General features: G+C 37.9%; 1 protein-coding gene across 2 annotated transcripts; it reads right to left on the bottom strand.

Annotated features, from left to right (window-relative positions):
- Positions 1-1,716: 1,716 nt before the first annotated feature.
- On the bottom strand, positions 1,717-23,099 carry LOC144632266 (FAD-dependent oxidoreductase domain-containing protein 2-like). Of its 2 annotated transcripts, XM_078490874.1 has the most exons (23): positions 21,703-23,096; positions 21,471-21,542; positions 19,252-19,314; positions 18,180-18,295; positions 16,469-16,626; positions 16,200-16,257; positions 15,837-15,903; positions 15,351-15,417; positions 15,144-15,191; positions 14,086-14,144; positions 13,550-13,672; positions 13,202-13,260; positions 12,935-13,055; positions 11,528-11,599; positions 10,968-11,083; positions 9,066-9,111; positions 8,407-8,469; positions 7,615-7,687; positions 5,995-6,098; positions 5,377-5,458; positions 5,111-5,207; positions 3,868-3,922; positions 1,717-3,525 (listed from the first exon to the last, which is right to left on the bottom strand). In XM_078490874.1, exons 1-23 carry the CDS (start codon positions 21,812-21,814, stop codon positions 3,449-3,451), a joined length of 1,908 nt encoding a protein of 635 aa, XP_078347000.1. In that variant the 5' UTR covers positions 21,815-23,096; the 3' UTR covers positions 1,717-3,448. The 2 variants fall into 2 exon arrangements, with proteins under 2 accessions (XP_078347000.1, XP_078347001.1); XM_078490875.1 differs by lacking the exons at positions 5,995-6,098; positions 7,615-7,687 and having other exon boundaries at positions 21,703-23,099.

Genomic DNA, 23,099 nt, shown 5'->3' with positions numbered 1-23,099 from the left:
CACCCCCGGCGCCCGCGTCACCCGCCAAGACCCATGCGCATGTTTTCTCCGAGTAGTCGAAAATATCCGTATTTTTTTCGTCTTTTTCGTGGAGCTCGTCGATCGCCTTGAACACTTGAACAGCGGTCTACCTATAACAATTCAAATATGGCGTCGCAAAAAAACGTCGAACGCATTTTCTGTTTTTTGCTTTTCCTGCCGTTCGCTCCTCGAAGGTCCTTGCAATTTTAAGTATAGAATGTCAGATCTCGGTGAATTTGCTGTTTATTTTGTTGTGGATTGTGTATCCGGCGCGGACGAGCCTTTTTGACAAAATTATATGGCTGCATTTCCTCCGCGAAGATAGGAAATTGTTAAACTAAACTACAAAGAAACTGTAATGATAAGTTCGAGAACAATGCACAGGATAAACCTTCGACTCATACTTCATGCAAAAACGTCGGTATCTCGAAGAGACTTTGATTATGAGACGAGAGCAGTACAATTGATCCCATATTGTACTTCATAGGAGCACCTATTACTTTTCTATTCAAAGTTGACACGGTGGGGGTGTTCCCAAGATGTGGATATTCCCGTAGTCAGCCTGAAGTCTTCTGAGCTTCCGTAGATAGCCCGAAGACTTGCGAAATCCCGAAGTAGTCTGAAGACCACGCAGGGAGTTATTAATTTACCGTTCCAAATGGTCACGATTTGTAAATGTAGTGAGATTGTGACGATTACTGTACACTATAAACAAGAAGCTAAAATAAGCTTATAACCGAGCAGTCATTGTTTTAAAACTGGTTTTTGCCAAAAGGAAATTAATAAATTGCTTTCTCACTTAACAAAAATTTGCGCAGTTAACAGCGCTACATGTCACAACGCCAATTAGATATCAACGATCATGATCAGTTTGCATGCCATCATCTCAGTGCTTAGAAATACTGATGAAACACCATCTCTCGTGTTTGATATATTACTTCTTCTCAAACTCATGGTTTGGATACCCGATCTTAATAAGCATAGATTTTTACGATTTTATTTCTCCGTTTACTCCTTGGTTTATGTTTCGATTGAGAAGATATATCAAACACTCGTGACAGTGTTTCATCGGCTATCCAAGCACCTCGAATTTCGTCAAAAATACTCCGCTGCGCATCGTATTTTCAACTTTCTTATTGGTGTTTGGATATCCCGATGAAACACTGCCTTCGTGTTTGATATATTACTTCAATGCGTTTTCCTATTATTTTTCGGCAAAGCTCGTCACTGGAATCTTGGTTTCCCCAACCATAGTGGTCGTCACGAGGGAACGAGAATGACAAGGCCACATTCGCAAGGCTTTTGCCTGCTTCATACTCTCTTGAAGAAACTCCCCCGGGGGGGGAGGGGGTACTCAAAAACGTTTTGTTGTACGGGGAGGCTCCTCCCCGAGCTCTTACCCCTTTTATATACCATTTTGCCAGAAATTCCTTTTATACTTATTAATGAAAAGTACCCCTTTCATATACCTGAAAGTCATTTCAAAAACCTAAATGACAGATTTCTATACCCTTTCGTATACCTAAACTTGTGAAATCCCTACCCTTTTATATACCTGAAGCATGAAAAAGGTACCCCTTTCGGGCAGAGCCTCCCCGTGTAGGCCATTATAAGGAGCACCCCCCCCCCCCCCCCGGAGAAGAAACTCACACTCTCTGTTGTTTACAAGTCTAATAAAGAGAAGTACAATAACGACAAGTCTACTGTATAAACTTTATTTTTTCCGTTCAGTAATAAACCATTTCTTAGGAAAACAAATCCTTTGAAAGAGTGACAAAATAATGACCATTTGATTCATGTGGAAAAACCAAGAACACAATTTCATCACATGGGATTTATAAGCTGGTGGTATAAACGTGAAATAAACTAAAACATACTTTAAAACTGGAAGATCGGTTTCTTCGAATTTCTTGTGTTTCGTTTGAAATGGTCAAAGTTATGATTATCTCGATACCTCTTGGTGAACTGTATGAATACTTTAACTTAAGTTACTAGCTTCGAGTGAATAATGTTTACTTATGTTAGGAGCTCTGAGCTTATAGCAGTATGAATACTTTAACTTAAGTTTGGAGCTATGTATTTAATTTTCATGAACTGTTAAATAAGTCGAGAAACAAAAATTATTTATTTAGATAGTCTTTCAATTGATTGACGTAGCCCACTAATAATCTTCTGGCTATTAGGCTTCTTTCTCAAATTCTTTGTATCTTCTTATAGTGTGAAACATTTTTATATCTTGATACTTGTCTCAGGGGGTCGATGTCAATTGGGGCTTTGCCCTGTTTCTGCCTCCTGTCGCACGGTTTTTTGTATCTTTTTTTCTTGCTATTAAATTTTTTGTTTTTTTCTCGTAAATGTAAATTTGTGCGACAAAGAAAATTAACTAAACTAAACTAAACTAGAATAACTTCATTCCAAGACGTTTTAGTGTGAAATGGGCGTACTCTCTCATTAATTGCGTAAATTAACCAGAGGTTTTAAACTTACCGGTTAAATTATTATGATTTTGTTTTATTCCTTCCATCATGGAAGAAATATAAAGTTAAAATTTTTATTCTTAGATTCTGGAAAGATTTCTTCATTCACAATATGGAAAAATATTTTTTTGCCGATAGAGGAAATGGTGTAGAAAATGTTTGGATGGGATTCTGAGTCTAAAAATGTTCTTTTTTTAGGGCAAATAACGTTTTCAGCGTCAATCCGGCAAATCGAAACTGAACATACCGTAACGGTATGAAATACCAAATTTAGTCTGTAATCTAGAAATGAAAGTTAAAGGGACTGCTTCACATACTACGCATCTTGAAACATTTTGCCAATGAATTTTTTTTCACGGTTTGTCGTTCGTAATCTGTCTTAATCTTTTTCAGTTTCAACCATCCTTGTTCATTTTCGGTTTACAGTTAGTTATTTGGCGCTTTTCTAACCAAATAAATTATTATTTGGAAAATTTTTTAAAGTACTTTTGTTCATCAGAAAAATGACGTAAAATATTGTGACATCGCCCCTTTAAAACTGGCTGTTTATATATTGCGTTAACGAGTGAAATGCAAAACAAGCTCTGCGATAGTCAAAAAAATGCCGAGCCTCTCTGCTTACAATTACCGCTAAGCTTATAACCATATTCTTCAAGGCTTAACTAAATATCAGCTATGCAAAATTGAGGGACGTTTGCACCTAGGACGCGAGGGCTCTTGTCAGAGTTTAAGGTAGACATATTGTTAGGAAGTGCGACAACCTCCTTCCCAGGGTAAAAAACAAACGAACAAACAGACAAAAATAAAAAAGACGAATTTTAATTCGTCTGGCACTTTTCGACTTATTCATAACTTAATCTTAAATCGAGTGCCACGCTTCAAAAGAAAAAAAAACAAAACATCAAAAGCAGAGAGGCTCCAGGAAGGAGGGTCGCAGTGCGCATTATGCATTAAGCCACTTCAATTCGTTCTCCTTGCCTCCGCAGTAAAGTGTCTTGGAGAAACTTTGGAGTTGGCAACATTGGACCTAGAAAATAACACAAAACACAACAAACGTTAGATACAGACACTGCAAACAATGGTTGCACGGAAAATAAAACTTTCGGCTACATTTAGTCTCTGTTGATGTTGCAATCGAAAATGGTAATCTTACAACAAAGTTCAAGGCTTACTAGAATTTTATCAAGCATGTAGGATTACTTTCAAATACTGTAAAAGACTATCCAGACGAGATAACGTCAATTAACGTTAATTAAGTCCACCAAAAGTAACAGCTCTGATTTCTGAAGGGCAAAGTTAAGTTGACATACAGTTAAGTATGCCTGTCTAAGCAAAAGTGAGAATGAAATCATCTCGTAAGGCATCCTACCTTCTGTGTAATGTTTACGGCAATTTACTGGCACAGATTCTTGTGTCATCATGATCTGGAAGACGGAAGGAATGATAGCTTTGGGTTATGTAACATTTATAAAATAAAACTAGATTCCGTGCGTGTTATGATTGGTCGGTGTCTGTTGACTATTACTAGGATAAAAGCGCAGGATGTGCCGGTACTCTAGAGAAGAGTTTGTAAACCCCAAAGCGGAATGCGAAAACGTACACCACAGGTTTTTACAACACTCTGACAAGAGAGTAACTTACAGTCTTTACAACTGTTCGTTCAACATCCTACATGGGCGGTACATGGGCTCCTATAAGCCGGAGAAATGCACTGCCTATTGCTTAGCACTTTAAGCATCAGAGGTTCTTTATGCCTTTGTTCAAATTGTCCACGAAAGCGTCCACGTGTTGTCGTTGGCAACCATAATCAGCCATCTCAAAAAGGGGAGTGAGCCTACTCCACAGTTTGACTTTCAAAACAATCATTATGATTAAATTTATCCTTACAGCAAGGTGCCCAAAATGTGACCACTTTTAATTATTCACATTCTTTCGTGCAGATTTAATCCAATCAGAAGTCAACTGCAAGCTATCCACGGCTTTTGATTGGATTAAATCTGCACGAAAGATGTGAATAAATTAAAAGTGGTCACACTTTTGGGCGCCTTTCTGTAAAGGGGCTAGGTCACGGTACTTTAGGTAATTCTATTTATCTTCGTTTATTAAGAACTCTAAACTTCAAATTGGCAGATCATAAGTTTTTTAATGGCAAAATCACGGCCACATAACAAACAAGCCGTGAGGATGATTCTCTAGCATTGTAAATAACACTTTCCGTACAAACTGAGATAAACTTGAAAAAAGTTGGGCCGACGTTTTTCAAGTTTACCCGAACGCAATCCGTGTTTTTTAATTTTGCCCATTCGTGACCTTTTTGGCCTTTCTGTGTTTCTTTTGAATTCGTTTACAGTTTTAAGCCGTTATTGTGATATTTCAGTTAATTCTATGACCAGTTGGTCAGTGCTGAAATTGCCTAAAATGCGTAACATAGCCCCTTTAAGATTGAAAAAACGACTTAATTTACGTGTCAGTGTATTTTGTACTACTCATTGCGCAAGGCACTGTCAAGGAAATAGGTGTGTCACCACGTTCTCAGTAGTTAAGTAATACCATAGTTAGTAGAGGGGCTATGAAATTTCTTACACACCGCGTTAATTGAAACTAACACTCACCTTAAAGCAGGATGAAGCAAAAAATGAACGAAGATCACTGTCAACAACATTTTCAATAAATCGACGCAGAGGAAGAATATGTGAGCTTGGTGCAGTCCTGGGGAAAAATCAACACAGAAAAAGATTTAAGGGCGGCCGGGCACCAACCAACAGCAATCACAATGGCAGCTGCAATATCAACAATAGCAACAACTTTAAAAGTTGTATAAACTAGCGTTTGCTTTCTTTTGCTTTGTGCAACGCTAGACAACTTTGTGTCAGCATACCATAGTGTCAAGAAGTCTTCCACGATGTGGTGCATGCGATTTGGTCTGGGAAGAACAACTTCTTTTGTTTCCTTGGGCAGGGCTGAAGAATAAAAAAAAAATGTTAAATTGTGGATATGTGAGTGTGCTTGCTTCAACTTCATTTCAAGGAAAATCTACAGTGAAATTCCAATGTTTTGAACCTCCAAGGGAAACGAAAATTGGCTTGAGAAATCAGGATTTCGAGATATCGGGGGTTAAATTGCAGTTTTCGACTGAGTAAAACGAATGCAAAGGAAACGAATTTTGGTTTCAGTTATCGGGAGGTTCGAGAAATCGGGTTTACGGGTACTGTATTAGTGTTTGAGTTAGCAAGAATATAAGAAAGCTGTCTAGTAGCATCGAAACTCACTTTGGGTGAATCAAAATTTTGATAAAGAGTATCTAAAGTAACCCAGAGGAGGAAAGTGAAAGGAAAGAGGAGGGAAAAGAATGAGAAGAGCAGTGACAGTAAGCTGAAACAAAACCAAAAAGCTACACTAGTAAGGAAAAGTATGCTGCACTTCACTATAAAGCTGGTGAACAAATCGTAAATAGCCATCTCTTGTTGAAGAGAAAGCACGCAGTTGCTGATAGTACCTGTAGGAGGTTCTTTGTAGAAGTAAAGCACAGGATGCAAAAAGTTTGACTTGTGAGCCTCAGATGGTTCTCCTGTGGCACGATCTGCTTTAAATGTGTCCTTTCTACAAATCACAACACAAATATAAGAGAAGAAAGATTCAAACTAACCACACACAAACAAAAAGTATTCATTTTCCATTAGCTGAAGGAAGTACATTAAAACCTCGATATAACGAAATAACAAGGGGCTGGGAAAACGGGTTCTTTAAGGGTGGTTCGCTAAACCGGGGCTCTGTTTACATACATTGTACTGTTAGTAACGCCGTTGGGCCAGGCTGAACAATATCGTTCGTTATACCAGGTACGTTACTGGTTCCACTGTACAATAGAATCCGAAAGCAATGGCCCCGTTACTTTCTGATTTAAGCGACAGAGTCGGAGTCATAATCTGCAGAAGCGCAGAGTGTTACGATGTTACGACCGCCGCCTGGTTAGCTCAGTTGGTAGAGCGCCGGACTGCTGTGCGGGAGGTCGTGGGTTCGAACCCCAGACCGGACCAACACTCAGGGTCTTAAAATAACTGAGGAGAGTGTGCTGCCTTTGTAATTACATCTGCAAATGGTTAGACATTCTAGTCTTCTCGGAAAAGGACGATAAACCGTAGGTCCCGTCTTCTGTATCTTCAGTCTTATCACAGGGGACGTTAAAGAACCCACACGCTATTCGCAAAGAGTAGGGCACGAAGCTCCCGGTGTTGTGGTCTGGCCTTGTGAATTACAGTATGTGTACAGCGCATTTGAACATATATATATGAAAAATGCGCTATATATCATTATCAAGCGAAAATCAAACCGACGAAGTCGTAAGCAATGTTCCGATTCCGCTAGTGTCTCCGTCGCTTCTGATCCTTGCGACTCCGATTCTGTCGAGCTTTATATGACTCTGAGTTTTGATTTTCACTAGGCCGTAAACGCTCCTACTATTCCAATTACAACTCCGACTCCGTCGCTATTGAAAAACCAGCTAGCAGGCAAAAGGGGCCGCTACTTTTGGTCGTCTTTCTGGGAGACGACATTATTTTGGGATTATGAAGTATTTCAATGAAATACTTCATGGTCTTTAGCTACATTTCTGTTCTGCAAACATAGTACATATCTAACACCTTTCAAGATCATGCCGCTACTCTATTTAACAAACTTCCCACGAGCCTTAAAAACACTGTGGACCATGATGCATTTTGCAGGGAAGCAAAGCGCTACCCTTTTAAAAAAAACTAAACCAACAGATTGATCTCCTGTAGCTTTTTTATTTGTATTTATTTTTATTTGTATTTATTTTTTCTTAGATGTATATAGCATAGTATTTTTTAAATGTAGAAATGTATATAGTATAGTAGCATAGTAGTACAGTATAGAGTTTTAATTGTAAATATCATTTTATTTGTTAGGTTAGGTTAGGTTAGGTTAGGTTAGGGTTAGTTTGGTAAACGAAGAGCTACTCTGTAGAAATGTTACCAATAAAACCATTATTATTATTATTATTATTATTATTATTATTATTATTATTATTATTATTATTATTATTATTATAACATTATGAATAGTTTGTTTCTGAATCTTCTCTGTACTTCTCACTCACCCAGCTCCAGAGAAATCCTTGCCATACTCCATATTGAGTACAATCATAGGACCTGCTGGACGGCCAGTGAACTCTATAAACAGAACAGATTGATATTTATAATGTAATTAACAACTTGATAGTTTTCACATGAAATGCTTCAACCTTGTGATATGGGCTACAATTAAAAAATAACAAAACTAAACTAAAGAATTTTAAGAATGCATACTGGTGGATGACAGACCAGCAACCTATAAGCCTGCAGCTAGAGGCGTGTACTGTGAAAAACCAAAACGAAGTGAAACGAAACAATAGTATTTCACTCCGACTTGCTTAAGGTTAGCTTTTTCTCCCATTTGCTTGCGGTTAGCTTTTACTCCGTTTTGCTTGCGGTTAGTTTCACTCCGGTTTCCTTGCGGTTAGTTCCTCTCCAATTTGCTTTTATTTTTTGGTTAGATTTGGTTTCGTTTCGTTTCGGGTTTTAGTACATGCAGACGAGCTAAGAAAAGGTATGCGAAGCTTGAGGCTAGCGTGCAGCAGGGGCACGTCGAGTTTATAGAGGTGGTGGTTGCCAGAAGCATACAAGGGAAATGGGTGCATCGGGAAAAGGAGAAGCTGCGATCGTTCTTTTTCTTTTTTGCTTCCCTTTTTTCTGAGGAAAAATAGCTCTGACCTATTTTTCCCTTAGCCATGCACGCCTCTTATTTACACCGAATGGTATGGTATGCAGACCACTATCACTCACACTCACTCATCCTCTTCGCTCCTCTGACTGGAGCATAAGGCTACTTATGGCAGACCACTATCACTTACCTTCAAATTGATGTACCAGTCTAATAGGAAACTCTTCATAATACTCTACATTTCCATCTTCGCCTGAAGACGAACACATCAGAGAGAGAAATTTGTCAATGCTTCAATGCTGGTTTATTATTCATTTACTAGTCCTATATATCCTCCTTTACTTAATTGTACTCACTTCAAAGATTTAAAAAATACTTGAATTGAAGCCAACAGTGAGGATTTTGTTTTCTTAAAACTTTTAAAAGGAAGGATTTTGCAAAATAATTTGGTAATGTCATTAGAAATGCCGTAGAAAACTGAACCACTACACGCATGTTCTAGTTCACAATGCAAGATCAAGTTTGTGGTCAACTGTGCTACACTGATTCCCTATTTTTAATTCCAAAAATTCAATAAATTTAGGCAACAACAAAAGTTTAAAGTTTACAACACCTTTGATGGTGCATTGCGTTGGAGAGAAATGCTAGGGGGTTTCTAGTTCAGGCAATCGCAATTTACTAGTGAAGTGAGGACGTTTATAACAAAACGAGAGAAACTTAAAATTATAACTAAAATTTTCAAACATTTTGAAAATCCTTTCAGTTAAAGACTTTTCGTTAAAGTCGGATTACCGAGAATATAAAAGCTGGGTTCAAAAACCTTCACAAACTGAATTATATCATACTCACGTAAAATCATGACTTCTCCAAGAACTCCAAACATTTGATAAATACCCTGTCATTAGAATAAAGTTAGTCATACATTAAACAAGCACTTACTTACGATTAACTAAGGGGCTATTGATTTAAATTGAAACTCACTTACAGGGTTACAAAACTAATGTGAAAGTTGCATAGTTCGTGATTTTGAAAGTTGGTTAGTCGGTTTAACACTTTCTTTTTTAAACAAACCACTTTCTTTTTTGCGACTTCAAGTTTTTTAAGAAAAATGCAGAAATTTGATTTGATCATTTCGTGAAATTTTCGTGTAATAAGCTAGTTGATTTGAGCTTATAATACTAGCCATCCATCCAAACAAAAAAATACTCCTGGGACTAATAGAAAAAAATCTCGATGATTTGGTAAGTGCAGAATGCAATATGGAACAATTGAAAGTATGATGTTTTATATATGTTCGTGTTTATTTGCTTTACTTTACTTTCGGAAAAACTGTTCACAGGCTACTTGTATTCTTTCCTAGGTGTTCCTTACGTTAATCTTTGCAAACGTAACACGACACTTTCGTTCGTTTGTAACAAAATACTTTTGTTTTCCTTGAAAATGCCGTAACATGAAACTCTTGTTTTTTGTTTGTTTTACGGCGACATCGATGACATTTGTTTAATTTAATTAAGTTACGGTTTAAACTGCACGAAAGACGATTCTCAAAACTAAAGAACAAATCTAATCAAAAAACATCTTTTTCGAAAGGGTTTTTAAAACGCAGTACAGCTAGGATATTTGTTTCCTGGTTATCAGGTGTTCACGCCGAAAATCCCGGTGCAAGTTTTTGCATACCTAATTACGATTTACGAAAGCGCTGTGAACACGTCACACGCTCACTCAAGCATGAAGCCGAGAAGCACGTAGTGTGAAGATTTCTTTCAAGAAATGTCGGAACCGTCACGAAAGCATGTTCAAACACTAAAGCGGCAGAGGTTTTACAAAATAAAACGGAGGTTAGTTCAACCGATGGAGAACAAATAAAAGGAAAGGAAGTGACGGATGTAACATGATATTGTTGTTTTTTTCTCGCAGATCGCTGTGATGCCTTTTAAGTCTAATTAAATTAACGCCACGGATTCTACAGGAATTCAACCGCATTGAAAAGCACACCACGTTAGGCTTTAATACAAAATTTCTAAACACGTCACTGTTATTTTAATTTTCGATAGCTTGAATTTCAGTTTGTTATTGAAACAGCAAACGAGATACTTTTGTTTTTGTCAAAAACGGATGTAACATGATGTTTATGGTAACGTGATTTATTTTCTGCAAAGAAGGCGACATTGATTATAACACAGATGTTATCAGGTTATCAATTAATTATGAGATGCTAGATCACCTTTTCTAAGAAAACAGCATTGCCATATCAAGAAATATTTCACATGATCTGCTATGACGCCTTACTGTCTAATTCAATTAATTTGTGGTTTTAACTTGGGGCCACGGAGTCTACACGAATCCTTCTGCAGAAGAAAAACGCAATGTTCGTGATGAAGACTGATCTGCGCATGCGTTTAGCACAAAGTATTTTTTCCAGAAAGAATTGTACCACAAGGAGAGCATAGTGCTTTCTGAAACAAATATATACCTTGAGTTCTTCAATTGTAAGTATCGTAATGGACTCCCCGATTTACCAAGGGCACACGGTCAGGTGCTCTCCATCCCCTCCCCCCTTTACAGAAATAATTAATTAATTGATATTAATTAATTAATTGGTGATTAAAAGTTTACACCGCGTTAGCGGTTTAGTGGCTTAGTGGTTTAGTGGTTTAGTGGTTTAGTGGTTTAGGGGTTTAGCAAACGCCAACCCACCAAACCATCACAATAGTGCATTCTGCACTAAAAAGACATTATTTTGAAACTAACCGAGGCTTCGTTAATTCTTTTGATAATCACATTCACAACCTCTGCCACCGGAACTGTTATGTAAGGCCACGTGACTTGATGATTACGCCACTCCAACACACGATGAAGTGTACGAGCTGAAAGAAAGAAACAATGACAAAATTACATTTTAAAATAATTTATTTCTGTGCCTTTTCCTGGAAGACTGGCCACCATTTTGACCAAGAACCTTATAGTGTCCACTACTTTTTTCTTTTTCATAGTATCCTTGATGCATTCTCTAGTAAGTCATCTACACTTCATTGCAAGTCGTCTACTTAACAATTAGACCCATAGCCCGCAAGGGCTACGGGACCCGTGGCCCTTGAGGGTGAAGAATCACCCAACTAGTGTGACAGAAAAAGCAATAATAAAGTTAGCAAATGCAAGTTGAAGAAAGATTTATTTGGGAATAAAATGAAAGAAAGAGTCACGCTCGATTGCTACTCAATGACTATTACTAATAGTTCTCTAGTGGCATAGCCAATCAATAATATCTAATATCTGTTATCTAGCTCATTCAACAAGAAATTTCCACGTACCAGTGTATCGATAACCATGAATGAATCCTCCTGCAGACTTGCGGAAGTCAACTGAGTGAGTATTTGTACCAGCTGTAAAGTAGACAATAAAGGTAAGGTTTATCTGGATTTGAACCAAGCGGCCCATCAGGCCAGAGCTTATTCCAGTTTCCATAGCATTAAGTGACTAGAAGTATTTCTACACCCTCTTGGAGGGGACGCCAGTCCATCGGAGGGTTATACCCCAACATTAAATATGCTGGTACCCATTTATACATCAGGGTGGAGAGAGGCAATGTGAGAGTGACCCAGGCCAGGGCTGAACCCTAACCACTTGATCTTTACCAGGGCCCGGTTGTTCAAAGCACGATTAAGCTAATCCAGGATTAGTGTGAAATTTGGTTTCAATTTTTTAACATTTCTTTGAGGCTTTCTGTTTATATTATCTCTCTCCCAGTTTTGACGTGGACCAATCTCAAACTTCACAAAACATTAGCTATGGAAAACCCTTCTTAACAAGAGAAATTAAAACCTCGATCATCTTTTAATCCTGGGTTAGCGTTAATCGCCTTTCAAACAACCCAGCCCAGATTGCTAACCACTAGGCCACTGCACCTTCCAGAAGAAAACAGACAATAGAACTGGACTCAAAATTACAAGTCAGCCACAATGTACTGTAAAAAAATTTAAGATGGTTTCCGCACAATTTTCGAGCAATACAGGCAAAAATGAAGTTACCAAAAAGACCTCTTAGCATGGCAACAGTTTTAGTACAGCTAACAAAAACCTGCCAAAAATTTAGCACTCAAGCTGACCCAGCGAGAGAAAAATGGATTTGAAGTTGTCTTTATTTCAGTTAAAACGGACGTCTTGCGCCAGTTCAAAACAAAATGGCGCGCGTTTAATACATTTTTTCGAGGTTTGACTTTAATTTTCTCGAGAATGGTTTAGAATTTAATTGCGGGGTCACTAAGACAAATGAATTTCGATTAGACCTTTTAAATAGTATACATAATGTTGCCGTGCAATGAGTAGATTTTTGGTACTTAATTTTCGCACTTATTGCTCGAACTTTCAGCGGAATCCGTCTTAATAGTTTTTAAACCAGTATTAGTTTTGTAATGTTAGTTCTGAAAACTTGGTGTTACTTACGTGTCATTCAAACGACAATATCCTTGGTCGATAAATTTTATTTTTCTCGTCACCTGTCTTCTTGAGAGCATTGTAATTGTTAGGGAGAATTAGATGGTGATCATATTCTGAAGGACATGCATAGGTCCCTTGGGGGGGGGGGAGGGGTTGGGGCATGCTCCTCCAGTAAATAAAAAGGGGATGGGGTAGTCTCTTTGAACCTTCTGATGGACACACCCAAAATAGCTAGCTAAAGAGAGAATTATATAATGTGCATTCACAGATGGTTCAACTTACCAAAATAAAGTCTGGGTATAGATGTGGATTCATAGCTTGGTTTAATAGCTGGATACTTTTTGGAACGTTTTCCTTTAGATGGTCTTGGTTTAGTTGTGTTGTCAAATATTGAGAAGTCAAACTAAGAACAAACAAAAGAAGCACATTCAAACATTGACTCCCCTCAGGCATACAGGTGTTTTATGACAATAAGACTTGCACATAAATATTGGCTATACACATACATACATTTATAAGGTCCTGTTTTAAAATCAAAGTCACATTTACCTTGAAACCCAAACATCTAATAATGCGATCATAAGGTTCTCGCACAGCAAAGTTGTCAGCTGGTAAAAGAAATGATTAAAATTTGTTAAGCCAGATGTACGCACATTTGTGACATGACTATATAAATCCATGAATTCTCATTTGTAGATTCCCAGTAGGAACTCAGATTTTTTTTACTTTGTTTCTTGATTTTTTTCTCTGCTCAATACGACACTGTGAACATTTTTCTCATTTCACTACTGAGCTTAATTTCCGTCTTTCTTTTTCTTATCACCACAGAGTGTAATAAATGTTGTAGCAGGTGCAACAAATAGAATGATACACAATGTGATAGTGCAGTTTACTTACGTGCTCTTCCACTATCTGAAAATGGCTGTTCAGCGGTTACAATATTCTCTCCAGTACCATCAAAAGCATCAACATAAAGCTTTCCATCTTTCTTGATAACTGCAATCTCCTCTACAGGAGCCTCTGTGAGAAAAACATTTCATCAAAACAGAACATGTTAGCAATGTAAAATTCAAAAAAGAATTCATTACCTTCAAACTTTCAGTGACCATAAGGATTAAATTTTCTCCAGAGAGTAATTAAAATAAAGAAAATCATAACTAGCAGATATATATATCTTTGTAATTTAGAAATGCTTAGCAATCAATTAAGAGAGGTACTGGAATTCATAAGCCTCAGGGTTTTTTTTATGCCAAGCAAATTTGATGGGGGGAGAGGGCTTAAAAGAGAGAGGAAGGTAATATGTTTATTACGGGTGGCTTATTTCAACGTGGGAGGCTAAATACAGAATTTATGGTATGGGACTGAAAGGGTTTCACTTGATATTAGTGAGTAATGTAAGAAGTCTGAAAAATCAGTCAAATTCAAAGACCTACCCAACAATGCATCAAGAGATTTCAGTTGATATGTATCTAATATTCCATTGTTCACAGCTCTGGAAGAAGGGAATAAACTTTTCACTTAGTTTTTAACAACTCTATAGAGTGGATAGATTTATATAATGCATAAAGACTGACAGAGTGGACAGGCATGCACCAGAAAAAGAGCTGTCCAAAAAGGTTGACCTGATCGACAGCCCTGCTCATGTAACTCTAATTTATAGGCCTCAAATAATTATTCAGTGGAGACCTGTGCAATAAGTCGGTCTTTATTATTTCATCACAACATTAAATCCAAGTTTTAAACTGCTGTACCGAGTTAACTTGCTACAGTTACTTCATGTAGATTCTGGATCTGGAGGTAATGGGTTCAAGCTTGTGTTTATAAGTTGTTCAGGACAGTTTATACTTGCATTGTTCAAAAATATTAAAAATATATTATAAAGTAATCTATAATTATATTTATGTTACTGTAATTTTTTATTTAGTGCTGGTAATATTTTGGGGTTTGCTGCTAAAATGGGTCAGGTAGCAGCTCTCACAAGGTCTTACACGATTGGCTTACTACTCTTTGAGAGAACAATAGAACAAACAACAGGAACAATGCCCCCAGCCCAAAAACAATATTAACTGCCACACTAGAGGACCAGTAGAATTACAAGCTTAGAGCTGCTACGCCACTGACAAAAATGCTGAAAACCAGGCAGGGGTCAATTTAAGCACTGATTCAGTGGGGGGGGACAGGGGGGGGGGTCTGAACCTCCCGCCTCCCGTACCTTTTACTCCCGCTTCCCGTACCTTCTACTCCCTGCCTCCCGCCCCTTTTCTTAGCTGTTCTCTCCTGTCTGCTCCATGTCTATTGCGAAATATAATGAAATGTTACGAGATTTCACTCGTTTTCTCCCGGTTCCCACCACCTTAAGAGTCCCGCTTCCCGCCCTCTCTCCTCCCGCTTCCCGCCCCTTTTCTCCCGGGCTCCCACCCCCTGTCCCCCCCCCCACGATTCAGTAATAAGTGAACTTAAATTGAAAAACAAGCAGCTGATTAGAACCTACCTCAAATCACCCACATAATGTGTTTCCCATGATAAGCGAACCCTTGATCTATAGTGAAGTGAAAAATAATATTGGTACTTAATTGTATTAATTTTATAGCAAATGGCTAATAATTGCACAGGAAATTAATCTGAAAACTAAACTTGCTTGTAGCTATAGGTTCTACTGATAAAATTGCAGCAAGTTTACCTTTTAAAATCAACTAACCTGGCAAACATATGAATTAAATTGGTTGCTCCCATTATGCTGTCTGCTGTCTCAAATGCTGAATTACCTGCAATTAGTAATAATAGAATAAAATTAATCTATTATTCTATTATTAACTTTTGATTTTTGAACTAAAATGTATAAACTATTGATAACAGAATACGTATGCAGATAATAGGAATCTTTTTCTAGCAAAGCTAAAAAAAGAAGAAAATTTAATAATTTTATAATACAACGCATGATAAACAGGTCGTTACAAAGTGCAAGGCAGCAAGGCAGCAAGGCATGCGATCCATTCCAGTTAGCCTTAATAACACTTCGGTTAGCCTAAATGGCACTCCGATTAGCCTACAGATATCTAAGGTGTAGCTTGCAGTTAGTCTTTTTATTTGGAGTAGGGATTTGTGCCTTGCATGCCTCGCTGCCTCCCACATTTGTAAGACTCATGATGAACAACTTAACAATGACATGGTATTACTGTCTCACCTCTTCCTATGATAAGCACTGTTTGTCCCTCATAGTCATCTGGGTTTATTGAAATGTCAGAGTAACTCTAAAGAATAAAAAAGCCATTTATTTGCAAAGTACATTCACCATCAGTGTCCACAAAATCATGCAGCCAAATGAGATCAATGGGCAACCTAACCAAACCACATTATATTTGAACTACTGTACAGCAGCAGCAAAGTACAACTAAAAGGACACCAAATCTGTGATGTGATAATTTTTTGCCATTTTCAATAACTAGGAGAGGAGTTTTAAGGTGTCAAAAATTAAGCCCACAATTTTATGTGAAATTCTTGTGGAGGTGGCTAAATCATGATCATTCTTCAGTAGCAATGTGCATACCTCTGTGTACTCAAATCCCTTGAACTTCCTGGGAAGATTTTCAACTGATATACCAGTACTAACGGAACAGAAAAACAACTTAATTAAGTAAATAAAATATATATTTTTAAAAGAAAATTGTGTTTGATCTCTCATTCTCACAACAAGTCAACAAGCAACGGCATCCCTTAATTCATATAGCAGTCCCTTTTCCTCCCATGGCTCGTGACAATGTAGTAAAGCCACCACACTACACCCACATAAATTATGAAAACTGTTGTTTTCATTACCTGATAATAAGATTCCTGCATGTGTATTGAGTGCCATTTTGATCCTTGAGGTAGAACAGAGCCTGCTCGCCTTCTCCTTGTCTTGACACATGCTGAATGTTTGTGTTGTACTGGACTTTTAATTTAAGTTTGGTGGCATAGTCATTCAAATACTGGACCTACAATGAAACATGGTTTATATCAACCATGTGAGGGTCAGGTACTAGATAATTATGAGTGAATAGGAAGGAGGGGCTTAAACAGTGGAGGGGGGAATCCCAAGAAAAAAGAGGTGGGAGGCAGGAGAAGCCCAGGGGGGGGGGTACTCCGGGATCCAAGTGACGGGGATGTGCAAAGGATTTTTTTGGGGTCGCAATTTTCGATTCTGGGATTTTTTTTTTTTTTGCATGTATTTTTTTGGGTGACTTGATTTAAATAGGGGATTTTTTGGGTATTAAAATCAAACTAAAGTGCCTTGGCGTGGCCTTGGCAATTAAGGGGTAATTTGACTAGGGATTTTTTGGGGCCTTTTTGTTTTTGGTCCATGGATTTTTTGGGGTAATGTCGGGAGACTTAGGGATTTTTTGGGTCCTGAGTTTTGCCTCCATTCGATCATCCCCGTCACTTTGATCCCGGAGTACCCCCCCTGGGAGGAGAAGAGTGGGCAGGCATTGGATTCCTAAGGTGGTGGGAACCAGGAGAAATTTGAAAAAATTTCCAACATTTCATTGTATTTCGGAAAATAAATGGGACAAGGAGGAGGGAAACAATACAGAAAGGGGTAAGAGGGGAAAAAAGGTATGGAAAGCGGGAGTAAGAGGTACAAGACGCGGGAGGTTCAGACCCCCCTGTCCCCCTCTCCCCTTTACACAAGCTAACTTAACTTACAGAGAGAAGACTCAATGGAAGTTTTATTGACACTGGGTTCAGATGAAAACCAGATCTCTTTGGCTTTTATTGGTTGGGGGTGTTATTTTTGATACTTTAGTTGGGTTTTATAAAGAGGGAAATATAAAAATGTTCGGCAGCTATAGTCTAAGACATGAAAAGGGTATCTTTCTAAAACCAAAATGAGTATAGATCTTTGTACAGTACCAATGTATATAAATCCTCTTTATTTTAGGAGGGTGCAGGTAATTCATAGTCTTGCCACTAACAAACCTGTGACCCACAGTTTCCCAATCGAATTGGAATTTAGAAGTGTTGGTTTTTGTGGAGGGAGGAAAACCAGAAAACCCCGGAGAAAAACCCTTGGAGTAAAGCCAAGAACCAACCCACATATGCAACCCTCCAAGTTAAGACTATTTCAGTCGCCATGGCGACTAAAATTTTGGAGCTGGCGACTAAATTTGAACCAAGGTCGCCAGCCTGGCAACTACAATTGAGAGGAATGATTGAAAGCATCAGCTTAATTTGGTGACTAAAATTTTTCACTGGCGACCAAAACTTGAGTAGTTGGTGGCCAAATGGCCACTAAGGAATAAAGTAAACTTGGAGGGTTGATATGACGCTGGGTCTGGGAATCAAACTCGGGCCACATTGATGGGAGGCAAGCACTCTCACCACTGCGCCATCCCTGCTTCCCCTAAAATGTTTTGCATACAGTTCTGAACTGGACAGCAAAATCAGTGAAACAGTAAGTGTTGTACATGAACTAGACATCTTTCTGTGGCAACAATTAGACTGCAATATCATTATTTTTAGGATAAGACACGAACTGAATTTAGCTCACCAGGTCATCAGCATCTGGAAAGAACTTTTTTGAATAGCGTGTCATCAGAAGAGACTCGTCATCACTTAGAAGGGAGTTCCAGTCATGCCGCATATTAAATTCTTTGTTAGTTTTTCCTGAAAGTGTCAAAATATTTACAGAAAAAGTTAAAAAATTACACTGTAAAATATTACATAAATAAGACCACCCCAACCACAAATAAGCCCCCCTCCCCAGTTATATTACTAGGGCCTTATAATGTTGTAGCTTAAATGAACTTCACGTCACTAAACTAAGATTCAGTGATTTGTATTCATGGGAGGCACAGTGGCCTAATGGTTAGTGCACTGGACTCTGGATTGAGCAGTCTGGGTTCAAGCCTTGGCCAGGGTGATGCTTTGTGTTCTTGGGCAAAACACTTTACTTTCATAGTACCTCTCTCCACCCAGGTGTATAAAAGTGTAACAGCAAATTTAATGCTGGGGGTGACCCTGCAACAGACTAGCCTCCCATCCAGGGGAAGTGGAAATACTCCTAGTATCTTCATCCCAGGGGGGGGTACTTGCAGTATACATGACGGGGGGGGGTCCGACGGAGCTTCATATTGCGACCCCCAAAAAATACATGAGCCTGAAATTTTACACCCAAAAAAATACCTGACATCAAAATTTTCTACCCCAAAAAGTACAAGACCTAGCACCTCTATACTGATTTATTCAATAAAACAGACTTTAAGACCTAAAAAAATATATGACAGATCTCTTGACCCAAAAAAATACCGAGGGTGTAAATTTTCAACCGAAAAAAATACGTCGGACCTCCCCGTCATGTATACTGCAAGTACCCCCCCTGGGATCTTCATGCATTATTATTTTGCTATGGAAACTAGGATAAGCTCTGGCCAGATGGGCCAACAGGCTTTAACGGAGACTTGACCTACCTTGATTTGTATTTCTCTTTTGTTACAGATTTTTGTAACCGGTACCATAATTATTCAACAAAGAAAAATACACTAGGATATCAAACTAGCTTGAAGTTAGTTTCAACTAAAATGAACTATGAACCTCAATGATTTTTGTGACCTTTTGCATACCTGTATGCCTTTTGTTGATGGATATTAACTTTCTATGTATGGGATACTTCACATAAAATGCCCCTGAAAATTAGGAAAAGTGTAATTTAAAACAATTTACATGTACTATTGAGGGTGGATTTATTTGCAGCATATGCATACAGCCGTCGCATTTGCCTTAAGAAATTTTTATTGTTTTTTTTGCTCAAAAACAATAAAACATCTCAACAGGAAAAAAGTGACGGCTACCGGTATAAAATGTATATGTGTATGTTGCAAGTAAATTCGCCCTAAAATATGTGTTCTTTTAAATTGCCTTTTTTTCTATTCAATTCCCCCAACACGGATATGCATCTAGTATATCATCTTTACAAAATAATTTTTTTCCAAAACATTATCTGGCTCTGAAAGTGGAAAGAGATATTGTCTCATATTTCAGAAATAAAACTGAAAAGAAATAATAAATTATGCTAATTTCACTAAAGATAATTGATATTTTGAGCTTGCTTTATTGTGAACAAACCAAAGAACAATAAAAAATTTAAAGTAAATAATAATACTGGGTAAGTAATAAACTAAAATTAAAAAAGTAATCAAACAAATGGCTCGTTCTTTATATTTTGCTCTACTCAAGTGTCATGCAAGAATTGAACGGGAGAAATTTTATGTCATTTCTATCATCTTGCAAAGAATATACTAGAGTTTATTATAATATTTTTTTTCTGAAACTTATTGTTATTATTTTGCATAAAAAGAAAAATTGTACAGTGAGGGAAAACAGCAGCTGTGCAGGTGTAGATAACATAGAAGCAGGTGTTTTTGTTCTTCAAAAAATTAGAAAGCTAATAATACAATATTTACTAAAATTTCTGTATGAAGAAAAATAATGTGTATACTGTTCTATAATTCTGCCCTATTTCCAGATGTTTCTCTATATATTGCGAGGAAAATGGCGATGGTCCCTTGCAGTTTGCGCTCATCCCCAGTCGTTCACACTTTGCTCTAGCTGGCCTTTGCAAAAGCGCAAAGAGCCTGAGGAGGCTGGTTCTATTTAATAATTGAAATGCTCTAGGGAATTTTAACTGTTTACTTTCACTGAAACATCTGCCAAAAATCTTTGATGATAATGGCATATATTTTTTTTTCTGAAGAGGATCTAAGCAATTTTTGGTTTTTTAATAATTTCCACGGAGAGAGAAAATGACTGTAAATTATCAAAAATGTTTAGATAATTATATTTAATATCTTCACGGTACGAATGCTTTCCTAAGTATGCAAATTGTCAGTGCTGTATTTACTAACACGTCACTTTTTGCTGACTGCGATACAACATAAAAATCTTCATCTTCAAGAACTATTACAGAGTAGCAATTTCTATTTTATAGTATCTACGATAAAAATGGGTTTTATAGAGAAACCACTTGAAGGAAACAATTATCGCCGTGAGAAAAAAAAATGAAATTGATATTTTTGTTACCAAGGCCTTCGGTTGATCTCGGTTCGATCGAACGATCGATCGATCAGCTGCTGGTATTAATTTCACACATCCAGAGAAAACTAGCCACCACGGAGTCAAATAAGTAATTGTGGCTTGTCGCCATTACAATAAAACAAAACGGTGATGCACAAAATAGCGATCCAAGCAGATTTTAATGAGTTCATTGTAAAGAGCTCTTAGGAAACGATTGCTAAAGCGTGGAATCTGTAACATGTTGAAATTATAATAATATGAATACGCTATCACTTTCTAAATTGCAGCTGTTTTTTTTGGCTTCAAATCTAAATTGAAGCGTGTCTTTTTTCTATACAGTCCAATTATGAGGCATATTCCAGAAATGATCACCAACTGTTCAAGCCAGAAGAGATAAAACTTCAATTTGTGCAATTGAATTTCTATTTTAAATACAACTGAAGGTGAGCTGCAATCTTAAAACTGGTCGAGATTCGTTTAGTAAAACTAATTTGCCGTTAGGCCTTTATATTTAACAGTCAAACTTCCGTCACGATTTGTATCTCAAACAAGACTGACAAGTTAAAAGATTATCAAACTTCAATTCTCAGTTTCCTTTCGCTCGCATTTCACATCCGCATGCCGATAAGACGTTTTTAGCACGAACCGATATCAACAACCATGCCGAACGTGATCAAGCTGGGTTTTAGACTAGCTCGTATTTAAACATTAAAAGCGTGATTTATAAGTATCAATATGTATATTTTAGTAAAATATATTAGATCTATACCTGCCAGTCCATCCCGTTCGAAGATTATATAATCACGGCCAGCTCGCTCAAGGTAAAATCCTATTTGAAGACCTGAAGGAAAACATTAAACAAATGTAAATAATCAACAAGTGCACGAGCGAAATTTACAAAGCACGATACAATTATCCAATGCGTTTTAGTTTAATATCATATTAAGCTTAAATACAAGGAAGAACTTTCATTTAGATAACATTTTAAAGTCAATTCTCACCTCCGGGCCCTGCGCCGACAACGCAATATTCGCGGAAAACTTCTCCCGTTGACTTCGCCAGCGACAAACACGAAACGAAAATCGCCAGTAAACTGGTTAAGCAATGCATCATATAATGACAAGTCCAGGGGAAACGGCGATAGCAAAATAGAGCTGAAGTTGATGTGTTCTCTGTGACTAATGTGGACTCAGAGCGCACTATATGTCTTCACTGAATCACCAAGTCGAAATTATTCGTGTTTAGAGATGTATTTACCAAAGATATAGGACCTAACGCGTTGCTGATTGGCCGCTGAGAACAATCCAATTAGCTATTTAAAATAAAAATAAACAAAGGAGGCACGATATCCACTTCCGCCGATTAGCAATGCGTAAATATTTTCCTTCGGATCTGGTGCAGTTAAGTTAGACTGATCTTTCGTCTTCTTCTTCTTCTACTGATCTGCTCTCGGCAATTTTCTTCAAATATATTATTGAACAGCTTATTTGAAGACAATAGGGCTAATTGATGCTTCGAGCTAGTTTCCATTACCAGCAGGTAATGAGGCTCTGTTAGGGGGGGGGGGGGGGGTCTTCATGTCCCCCGTCTGAATTTCAAATCTTTTCACGTCGCAATTTCAAAAGGTTCGCATGTCGCTGTCGGAATTTCGAATTCGTCCATAGCCACTGATAGTGTAGGAAATGTTCGAGTCCGGAGTGCATAACACGAAATAATGCGTTCTCATAATTTTGTCACCATAATATTCCCTATTCGTGGATCTCTCATTTAGATTTGTTGGGAAAGAGCGAGACTTTGACTCTGATTTGGGAGGTTTTGGGGACGCCGAAGGAGACACCTTCGTAGGGGGGTCTGGGGAGATGCTCCCCCCAGAAAACTGAAGTAGCTAAGACGGGTTTTCCTTTATTCTGAGCCGGTACAAAGAGAACATGGAGTGAATTTTATTAATGTCGCTGTCGATTTTGTTTTTTCTTTGTCGCTGTCGTTATTTCACGGGAGCATCCTGTCGTTCGTCGTCATTTCAGCTCCTTCATGTCGCCGTTTCAGAGCCGTGTCCTGTCGGAATTTACCCTAACAGGGCCTAGGTAATGTCCTCGGGGCAATTAGAGTAAAAGCTAACACGAAAACTTGCGTTTAGGTTATGTTTAATGATAAAGTCCAAGCTTTGAGGCAGTTTCTTTAAAAATATTAAAGTGAAAGTTTCTGGTGCTAATCCCTGCTCCCCGCCGCATAAGGCGTCACGCAATAATACAAACCATTTTAACAACAAAAATACAGTAAATAATAAAGATGGTAAATTTCAAGCTCGGTGATAAATAATAAAGAAAAATTGTTCAACAATGACACGAGCATGGGACAAAGAAAAATTCTGAGTCACCGACGGGAATCGAACCCATGG

The sequence above is a fragment of the Oculina patagonica genome, chromosome 12 (assembly GCF_052425735.1).
Source record: "Oculina patagonica isolate OP01 chromosome 12, crgOcupat, whole genome shotgun sequence".
Lineage (NCBI taxonomy): Eukaryota > Metazoa > Cnidaria > Anthozoa > Scleractinia > Oculinidae > Oculina > Oculina patagonica.
This window is presented reverse-complemented; position numbering and strand designations above follow the sequence as displayed.

Coding starts and splice junctions, on each gene's coding strand:
- LOC144632266 (XM_078490874.1), bottom strand. CDS start 21,814: ATGATGCATTGCTTAACCAGTTTACTGGCGATTTTCGTTTCGTGTTTG. Junction 16,627..18,179: donor TTCCAGATGCTGATGACCTG/GTGAGCTAAATT, acceptor GTTTCATTGTAG/GTCCAGTATTTGAATGACTA. Junction 13,056..13,201: donor TTAGATGTTTGGGTTTCAAG/GTAAATGTGACT, acceptor GTTTGTTCTTAG/TTTGACTTCTCAATATTTGA.